This window comes from Zingiber officinale, chromosome 1A (genome assembly GCF_018446385.1).
Source record: "Zingiber officinale cultivar Zhangliang chromosome 1A, Zo_v1.1, whole genome shotgun sequence".
Classification (NCBI taxonomy): domain Eukaryota; kingdom Viridiplantae; phylum Streptophyta; class Magnoliopsida; order Zingiberales; family Zingiberaceae; genus Zingiber; species Zingiber officinale.
The window spans coordinates 124,148,280-124,158,962 of NC_055987.1; the positions used below are offsets into that span (position 1 = coordinate 124,148,280).

The 10,683-nt window shown below is 38.5% G+C and overlaps 2 protein-coding genes across 2 annotated transcripts; one reads left to right on the forward strand and one right to left on the reverse strand.

Moving 5' to 3' along the window:
* Positions 1 to 515: 515 nt before the first annotated feature.
* LOC122030496 lies at positions 516 to 2,198 on the reverse strand. The gene is made up of 2 exons (XM_042589718.1): positions 2,095 to 2,198; positions 516 to 1,931 (listed from the first exon to the last, which is right to left on the reverse strand). The coding sequence occupies exon 2, from the start codon at positions 1,851 to 1,853 to the stop codon at positions 834 to 836; it is 1,020 nt and encodes a 339-aa protein (XP_042445652.1). The 5' UTR covers positions 1,854 to 1,931; positions 2,095 to 2,198; the 3' UTR covers positions 516 to 833.
* Positions 2,199 to 2,451: 253 nt separating this feature from the next.
* LOC122030508 (histone-lysine N-methyltransferase, H3 lysine-9 specific SUVH1-like) lies at positions 2,452 to 7,100 on the forward strand. Its single transcript, XM_042589726.1, has 3 exons — positions 2,452 to 2,561; positions 3,070 to 5,200; positions 6,821 to 7,100. Exon 2 carries the CDS (start codon positions 3,158 to 3,160, stop codon positions 5,147 to 5,149), a length of 1,992 nt encoding a protein of 663 aa, XP_042445660.1. The 5' UTR covers positions 2,452 to 2,561; positions 3,070 to 3,157; the 3' UTR covers positions 5,150 to 5,200; positions 6,821 to 7,100.
* The last annotated feature ends 3,583 nt before the right edge of the window (positions 7,101 to 10,683 follow it).

Genomic DNA, 10,683 nt, shown 5'->3' on the forward strand with positions numbered 1-10,683 from the left:
TATGTTGATGAAACTGTTATTCAAATTTACTTGGTCTTTTTTGTTTTTTAGTTTGAGTTTGGTTATTTACCTTTTAATTTAAATTTGCTATTTGATTTTTTAAATATATTTTTAATGTTGTTTTGGTTGATTAGTGAGTATATATTTTGAATTTTACTTATTTATAAGTTTGATAAAGTTTTAGAAATGTATAAGCTTTGTAAAATCATTCATGAATAATTCACATATTCTATATAAACTTGTTCATTGAGTTGTTTAAATCTATTCATAGCTTATAAATGTTATTTTGGTAAGAGGGAGGATACCCTACGTACCTTATGTGGTACTCCTCGTGCATATAAAAAAAAATATTTTAAAAATTTGTTAGTACTTAATATTATAATTCCACCTTCAAATCCTAAAAGTAAACCTTAAATGATATAACCGTAAGTTAAAAAAATAATAAAAAACGATGGTCCGCATATAAATGTTGTATATAATAATTCTCATTATATGAGATATTTTTCCAACAACCCTAAGAAGAGAAAGACACATTGACCATTCATTGCCCCGACTAACAAGGTGTTTGAAACCGAGTTCAATCCACTTCAGCCCCGACTCGAAAGTGACTCCATCCAAGCACCTTGGTTGGACTAAGCGCACCTCGATCGAGCTAGGCCCACACTTTTGAAACCAAGTTCAATCCGAGCACCTCAACTGGACTACGGGTATACTTCAATCGAACCAGACCCGTGCTAACCGACCGACCCGACCGAACAAGTACACGAGACAACACACTAGCTCCATATGCAACAACATAAAGAACTCAGCTTCATGCTTCCATCGGTTTCAGTCTACATCCTCATTGAAACCACACTTGACCGCAGCAATGCCTTCTTAGCTGCTGCTGGTGCCGGCACAGCCCTGCTCACAACTGGGCCATCGGAACCGAAACCTTTGCGAGCTCTGTACATTTCATGCCCGATCACATCCGCCTCCTCGATCACCGACACCTCCTTCGACAGCGATTCATGCTCATCGACCGATGCCAGACTCAATGCGAACCAGCTAAATTGATCAGCTCCTGTTGCATCAGGCTTCTTGTTTGCCTCAGATGAAATCGATTCACATTCATTGTGTGAATTCGACGAATCTGAACTACAATTCGAATTCTCCTTGGATATTGTAGGATCATGAGGAAGATCGAACGGGCTTTGCGCCGAAGGGGTGGCTGAGCCCGGTGGCTCGGTTGAGTCATAAGGATCTTCAATTGGGTTCTTTCTTGATGCATTGATAGAAGAGAGATGAGAATGAAGAATTGGCTTGTCTCCTCCATTGTCCACCATCATCAGCCTCCTTGCCTTTCGAATGGCAATTACCCTCTCCAACCGCCGGTTTCTTTCGAGCTCGGAGTTCCCGATTTGAATGAGAATTCTCTGATCATCTTCACTCCATGACACGACATTTTTTTCATCACCATCTTTCTCTCCATATGTCTCTCCAACGTCACTACCATCGGCTGACTTGAAATCGGAAAGATCGCCGTCCTGTTCTTGATCAATTTCATGCCATTCATCACTATCGGCATCCTTCTCGTCACTTGCTTTCTCAACACAAATGGCACTAGAAATAACTCTTCTCACAACTGTCTTCCTTGTGGCTCTAGAATCGGGCTCCAAACCTTCCTTTTCAGTGACTGAATCCTTCCTCGTTCGATCGCGGCTACCGCGGGGCTTGTGCTTGCGGGTGTTCGGCTCGCTGTGGACCAAAAGGACTCCAAGAAGAAGAGTTGTGCAAGCAATGACTGGAAGGGAATTCAGGAACAAAACAAACAGAGGGGGAAAGACCTTGTGCAGCACAAACAAGAGCCACATTACAGATTGTTTTTATTTGCTAATCTTAAAGCCAAAAGTAATCCTTCTTCTTCTCCTCTCTCCTCCTTCCTTGAGTGTCTGTTCATAACAATTGGAAGATGATCAATCAACTAATTCAGAATCTCTATTCAGATAGAGATATCAAATTTCTGAAGGGGAAAAAAACAATATCGAGAAAATGAATAAGATTTCCTTTCCTAGAGAAATAAATATATGGAAGAAAGAACAGAGGAAGATTTACCTTTGGAATTCAATATTTGAATCTCTTGAGGAGAAAGAGGAGAAGAAAAGAAGTAAATCTTTCATCTTCTTCTTTCTTTAGGCCAAATTTGTGCATGATTAAGAACATCTATTAGGGAGATCTCACTGGCTGACCTACCAACCACTTGTCAAGATTTGATTGGTTCGGAAAATATGTCACAAGTAATTAACAGTGAACTGCAAAGGGTATTTTAATAGTATTTATAAATTTGAAGGGTAAAATGATATAATTTGATGGAGCAAAATGAAAAGTTTCAATCGGACGGCTGGTGCGGCACCACGTGGTGCATGGGCGGCAAGGTAAATAAAGAAACAAAGTACGGGATGGAAAGCCAGAAGGCGAAACGCAAAGCGCAGACGCGAGGAGCGAGCGGCGGAGGAGGAGGGGAGGCAGCCCGAGGTCCCCGAGGCGAACCCCAAGCGCGCATCCTTCAGCCGGCGTTACTGGTACTTGTTTGACCCTTCTTTGTCCTCTGCTCTTTCCCTGATCGGGTTCCTGTACGGCGAGAGATTCGCGTGAAGCTGCTTCTGCTGTCGAATCTGTGAGATCCCTTCGACTTCGAGTTAGGGTTGCGACTTTCGTGCTTGCGGGTTTTCGAAGGTTCGTTTTGATGAACTTTTGGGGTTACTTGGGTTACCGAGAGACCCTGAAGAGTGGTTAGTCATGCCGCAACTGTTTTGGGATACTCTTTTTGATCTCTAGTTGCCTTTCTTCTTCGTACCCTGTTTGAGTGATATGGACTAGGATTCGCTATCTCATTACGATATTTATTTTGGCAATATTCTAAAACTTAGATTTTTTTTTATGTATTTTTATTTTATGTTTACTTCCAAGCTTTCTGATGAGCTCCTAGATTCCTGAATGGTTGGATACTTTATAGCTAATTTGTTTGTTACTTCTTCGCCTTGGAGACTATTAGCTGTGATTTGAACCTTTTGTTTGCATTTTCTTCAGTAGTTCATACGGTTTGAAGAAGGGAAATGAGCTACTAGTTTGTCAAACTTGGTTCTTCTTGTTCTGCGCTTCAGTTGTTTGCTTTGTCATGGAAAGAAGATCCAATAGGACTCCTCCATCCGAGGAAAAAGGGGTATTGGACGTGAAGCCTTTACGGACTTTGGCGCCAATGTTCCCTGCGCCATTTGGCTTTGACACGGTTACACAGTCAACTGTGCCTCCCATTGTTTGCATCACTCCCTCTGGCTTCTCTCTTTCCTTTCCTGATCCTGTCGACCAAGGTACCCAGAAAACGGTTGCAATGAAATATGGTCCTAATGGCTCCATAAATGAGACAACAACTAGGACATCATTCTCTAGCTTCTTTTGTTCAGCAGGTACTACCATTGCACTCTCCGATGATGATGACGATGACGACCCTTCTTTTGAAGGTAATACAACATCCTCAGGCAAGAGAGCTAGAAAGGTACGAGCAGATAGCCAGAAGACAGATGCCAAAAGTAAACGACCTATCAAGAGTCCAATAAAACTACTTCCCTTGTCCCTATCTATGCCAGATGACCCTAGGGAATCTGTAGATATGATACTTATGATGTTTGATGCACTCCGTAGGAGGCTTCTTCAGTTGGATGAGGCAAAAGATGTGGTCAGGCGCCAAGACTTGAAAATTGGGTCCATCATGGCTGCTAGGGATGTGAGGGCTAATGTAGGCAAGAGGATTGGATCTGTTCCAGGTGTTGAAGTTGGAGAAATTTTCTACTTCAGGTTTGAAATGAACTTGATTGGATTGCATGCTCCTAGTATGGCAGGTATTGATTACCTAACAACTAGCTTTGGTGACAAAGAAGAGCGTGTTGCCATTTGTATTGTGTCATCTGGTGGTTATGATAATGAAGATGATGATGTTGATGTCTTGATTTACAGTGGCCAGGGAGGTACAGGCAGGCATAAACAACCAGATGACCAAAAGCTGGAAAGAGGAAACCTTGCTCTTGATACAAGTTTTTACAGGAAGAATCAGATTCGGGTTGTACGTAGTGCTAAAGATATTAATTGTCAAACTGGTAAAATATACATCTATGATGGTCTTTATAAGATTGAAAGTTCATGGACTGATAAAGGCAAGGCAGGGTTCAACATGTTCAAGTACAAGTTACTAAGAGAGCCAGGGCAGCCTGATGGAATTGCAACCTGGAAAATGGTGCAGAAGTGGAAAAAGGATCCATCTAGTAGAGGTAGAGTGATACTACCTGACATATCATCAGGTGCAGAGAACTTTCCAGTTTGCCTTGTCAATGATGTTGATTATGAGAGAAAACCAAACCATTTTGTATACATAACAAATGTTAAGTGTTCACACCCTACTAATGTGATGAAGCCTTTACGGGGTTGCATGTGTCTTAGTGTGTGTCTCCCTGGTGACCGGAACTGCTCTTGTGCCCAGCAAAATGGGGGTGATTTACCGTATAATTCAATGGGCCTTCTTGTATGTCGTAAGCCTTTAATATATGAATGCTGTTTATCCTGCCAATGCTCTTTTAATTGCCGAAATAGGGTCACTCAGAAGGGCATTAGGCTCCACTTTGAAGTTTTTAGGACAAAAGAATGTGGTTGGGGTCTTTGTTCCTGGGACCCTATTAGAGCAGGAACATTTGTCTGTGAATATACAGGTGAGATTATTGATAGTAGGGTTCAAGATGAAGATGAAGGGGGTGAGTATATCTTTCGAGCTACTTATCTCGGTGAAAAAGTAATGAGATTCAATTATAGGCCTGAATTATTGGAAGATCCTGAATTAGGAATCGCTAATGAGGTGTTTCGGCCATTTCCCTTTACAATAAGTGCGAAGAATTCAGGCAACATTGCACGTTTTATGAATCATAGCTGCTCTCCTAATCTTTTCTGGCAACCAGTTTTACATGATCATGGTGATGAGGAGTATCCGCATATAATGTTCTTTGCGCTGAAACACATTCCTCCTATGACTGAATTGACATATGATTACGGTCCTGGCTCAGAATCACTTCGAAGCAGGAAATGCTTGTGTAAATCTCCAAATTGTCGAGGCTATTTTGGATAAAGCTTGATCAATAGTATATCAAGCACTGTAAACGACTACAGATCCATCAGGGTAAGGATTTGCTCCTTATTTAAATATATGTTTTATTTTCAATTCCAACTCTTCTGAACATCATGCATAGCTGAATGCTTTCTTTCTTGCATCAACTAAATGAATCATTTACTTTGTATTTTCAATAATGCCTATTTTATGTTTTTGTTTATATTGCATATCATGAAAAAAAAACTATCACCATTTGATTTTTCTATCTCATGAGATAATCTCATTATTTAGGATTAAGCTTTATGGACATGACTTTCTTCCCATGAGGCTTATATCCAGTCTTTCATGTTTCTTCTTTTCAATTGTAACAAAATAGACATATCCCTTCCTTCTAAACCATTTTTTAGTGTATGAAGATGCACATATCCATCCTGGCAGTCATATATTACCTTATTATCTTTGTTGGTGGTGATGATGGAAAATCATCTCTTTTCAGTTGTAGAGCTAAGGCGGTCAAGACAAAGCTTAAGAAGTTATGAATTCTAGGAGTGTCTACAAATTCATGCCTTTAAATATTGTCCTTCTGTTTTAATGTGTGTAAAAAAAACTATTAATTTTGCTACCACTAGATGTGTGACTATGTACAGAGCAAGCATAATCGGTGTGGGCAAGGTCATTCAGGGTAGTAAATCAATCCGGAGGCCATGCGTGTTCAATCAATGAGGCCATTGTGCAACAGTGAACAGTTTGGACTCTTTGATGATTAGACAATGTGTAACTAGGTGTTATTGGATGGATGCTCATTCATAGGGTCTATAAAAGAGGAATTCTATGGGAATGGATACTCATTCATTGGATGGATGTTCCTATAAAAGGGGAATTCTAGTCGTGAATGACAAAAAAATCACTCATCTGGGACATTCTTTGATATCACTGCAACCCATTCCAAGTCTTCTCCACTTTGATCCATGACTACAAAAGTCTCCTCGAGCTGCAATTCTAATTCTTTTCCTGGATACATTGAAATCATAAAATCCAATCAATTCAGTCACTAGTTAAACTCCGTATCATCCCATCCCATCTACTCCATCTAAACTAAATTCAGTTTGGGCAAATTTCCCAGCCTAATCAGAACTCATTCAATTTTCTAACTTGAGCTCCATTGGCTTCATTCCTGACAGAGGTCTAGGCAAAGTGCTATAGTTGGCAGATTTCTATAAGCTGTCATAAATTAATCATAACAAATTTGGCATCGTATATGGGAAAACTAAGCACTGACTATGGAAATAAGGAGGGAGGAGAAAAAAAAAACTGCCAAGCTCATTGAACTCATAGTTTAGACGAACGTTGATATGAATAGCTTTATAAGGTTAATTTAATTTCTTAATGGCTTAGATTTACTTTAATGATTTTTCTCTCCTGTAGTTAATTCATTCCTTTACCAAAACAATTTCATCACTGGATTAGCTGCAGTTTCAAATCTGACAAATTGTTGTTTTATTCATCCTGATGTATATGGTTGTGTATCTTGTGTATATTGCAGTTCTCGCTCTAGCTGTTTGTAATCCCTGTTTGTTCATTGTTCTTTAACATTTGCATGAGATAATCTTCACTAATTCTACATTTGGATGCTTCTGCTGAACAGCGAAGAGGTTTTTCTAACTCGCGGCCTTTTGTTGCTCTTTCCAGTTTGATGTATTTTGTTATGCCGCAACCAACAAACTGTTTTTGTTGTCAACATGGCGTCGGCTGATTGCATTATGAGATCTTTGGACATAATCGAACTCAAGTCAGGAGCTGATGCTTTGTAGTGTAGTGTAGGCTACTGACTGCCTATCTCTTTCTTTCATGCTGTGGTAGTCTTTCTGAATTGTAAAATGTGTATTTGATGGGCAAAATATTGTTTTAGTTTGAAAGTAAGTGATGAATTCAGTTTTAAGTATTAATTAGATCTGATGATTTTAGATCACATTCAGATGGTTTAGTTATTATTTTATTTCTATATTTTAATTATTTTTTATTATTATTAAATGGAGACTGATTGCTCAAGCTGGAGGTGAACCCACTAGTTCATGGAGTAGAGGTGATATTTTCAGTAGAATTTCACAATCAACATCATTGGGAATCAAGAACGTTTTGAAATTTTAAAATCGCTAGTATAACATCAAACAAGCAAGAAACAACTCACCAAAAGAAACAAATAGAATTTCACAATCGACATCATTGAGAATCAAGAAAGGCGTTTTGCAGATTTTAGAATTGTTAACATCAAACAAGCAAAAAATAATAGAAAACAGAAGACTCGATGGAGCTTTGGTCAGAGTGAAAACAGAAGAGATTAGCTTTAAACAGGGATGCTATGATAGAAGGAAACGGAGAGACAGGAAGACGGCTGAGAAGAAGTGGAAAGCAGCGATAGGCGAATGTGAGGAAGAGAGGAGAAGTCACGATTTATGTACTGTTTGAGAAGAGGTGAGGAAAGCAGCGATAGGCGAATGTGAGGAAGAGAGGAGAAGTCACGATTTATGTACTGTTTGAGAAGAGGTGAGGGAAGAGAAGGGAAGGGTAAGAAGGGAAAGGGAAATTTGAAATCCTATTTGGAGGGAGTGAGCTGTGAGCTATGGAAAGAAAATGTAAGGAAGGATAAGTTTTAACCTTAAGAATTTTTTACATCCTGATTTAAAATGTAAAGAGGGGTAAAGGGAATTAAAAAAAAATTATATTCCAATTTTATATTATTATATTATATTAATTCCAATAATTATTATTTTTGGTATTTTTGTGTCACAATGAAAAATACTTGCACTACCCAACGCTCACATTCTGTCAATACTGACGTTGACGTGAACTTTGACGTCGACGTCAACTTTAAGGTTGACGTCGACGTCAACTTTAAGGTTGACGTCGACTTCGATGCCGACTTTGACATTGATTACGACGTCGACTTTGACGTTGATGTCGACTTTGACTTCGACGTCGACTTAGACACTGACATTGATGCCGACGTCGACATCGATGTCGATTTTAACAAATGAGTTTCAATTACTTGAACGTGTAAGTCTTAACCAATAAATGTATGTAAAATGTACTAGATTCTTGAACGCATAAGTTTTTTTCCTCCCTTATGTGCTAGTCACTATTCCAAAGATTAGTAGCCGCCCGTGATTTACCTCCTCCGTGTTGGCCCGGCCCTGAGACGGGTTGACAGAAGCGCTGGGGACAAGCGTATTCATCTTTTGCCACTTTGAACGCATAAGTTTTTAATAAAAATGAGGATAATTTTATAACTTTATATATTTAACCTTCATTATCTTCACTTTCTTCTCAAACACGGCAGCACATGCACGTTACTTTAATGAACCTTCCCTCTCTCTCAAATAAGGAGAATATAAATATTTTACTTCCCTTTTCTCTTCCTCCCTTTTCCTTCTGTTAATAAACCTTCACTCATCTCATCCAAACATAGAGAAAAAGAAGAGTTGCGTGAGAGAACCGCATAAGGAGAGAATTAGGATTTCTATTAGCCTGGATAGATTTAGTTGGATTTGGTAGGAAAAAATCGGTTTATTCGATTTAATAGAATTTTAACTTTCAAAATCGAAATCGAACCAATTAAATTAATATATTTTTTAAAAAAATGAATTTATGAATAAATAGAATTAAAAATTTTAAATTTAATCGTTTAATTCGAATAACCTAGCTCTACTGGCATGACTGCCCAAATTAGAAGGGCTCGATTGACAAGGAAATAGAGAACTTAGAAGGGTTACTTGTAGTCGTGCACATTGAGAGCTAGGTCGGGCAAGAATTGAAACTGTAGTGGACTGCTTTTATATAAAAAAAAATTAATTTAATATTATACTGAATCTTAATTAGAGAAAAATATATTTTTTAATACATCAGTTTAAGTTTAAGATATTTTTAAAAAATTTTCTGTTCATAATTGAATTTTGAACTCTAAATTATTTATTGATTAATGAAAAAAATAAATTGATACGATTATAAAAATTATTAATAAATCTTGAGATTATTTTTAATATAAAAAAATATTAATATAATTTTATTTTAGATTTCATAAAAATAATTAATAAAGAAGACATATCCTTACTCAAATAGTAAAATTAATGCAGTTATGTTTTTTTTTCAACTATTTCCTCATTTGATTTTGTATATTTGTTATAACTTGATATTTGTCTTTGTCTGTTCTATTGTAATTTTTGAAAATGAAATGAATTGAACGAGACAGGTGAAAGGCATTCCATGAGAAGGATAATTTAAAATAAGAGTGTCGCGATTCAACTCTTTATTGTAACACGTTTGACGTTGAATTTAATTAAAAACAACTTGATGGATGAAAAAAAGTAGAAGTCGGAAAGCTTTTTTTTTCATGTATATAAATGTTTTTTTAATGTTCATAATATAATAGATATATTGGACCAAAATATACTTGTTATTACCGTTGACATTTTTACATTATCAACAAAAATTTTAAATAAATTTATTATTATTTTTATTTTACCAAAATATACTTGTTATTACCGACATTTTTACATTATCAACAAAATTTTTAAATAAATTTATTATTTTTATTTTTATTTTTATTTTTATTTGTTCATGTGCGAAAGCGGAAAGATGGAAAATTAAAAATTTGGTGACTTCGTTGATCGGCTGAAGACCTTGCTCCGCTCTGTAAAACAAGTAGGGTTAGTGCCGGGCAAGGGAAGGAATCCTCAGCGCGTAGTGTCCCTCTGACGCTCAAATCAGTCACCGAGAATGTGGAGAAAAGTGGAGCAACTGTAGAACTATGGGCAAACAATAGATAACGCGTACCTCCACTGGTGATGAAACTCCTTTATATAGAGCCCTAGTAGATGACGTGTTTGCTTCTCGAGGCATGGACACACTCTCCAATGTGTCCCATGAAAGGGTCTGTCATGAAAATACTTCTGACACCATACCTTAATAGGACATGCATATCCCTGACAAGCCAATAGAAGTTTTCATCGTATGATCTGTCTGTCGATCATGCCTCGTGTCAGCGGCACTACCACCCAAAAGGATGCCGAGAGATACTGTAGTGGTCCCGTTGTTGGGTCGAGCGAGGTAGCAGCTCGGTTGGGATTCCGCTCTGTCCATGGCCAGGTCATGCTGCTTGTCCGAGCGGGGTAGCATTGAGCCGGGACCCCTCCGCTCTGTCGACCTTAGTGGCTCTTCTATGTGATGGCTTTGTAACACCTACCTTCCCCCGTTCGGACAAGCTACCCGATCTCCCTCAACATCCTACTGCTCAGTATCGAGCGTCGGATGTCTTACGCATCATCCCGAGATAGATTGGAGGTCTGCTCGGACGTGTCTTCCACCGATCGGGACTTGACTACCCAACCGACCATTGTCATTGTCCTCCGTTCGGCCCTTTGGCACCCGGGCATTGACCACCTTGACTTTGACCTCCACCTTGACAATTGACCCCGTGCCAAGTAGGCATCCCTCCATAGCCGCATCACAAGTCTCCCCCTCAAGTCTAGTCGAAGGAGGCTGCAAGTCCGATTGAC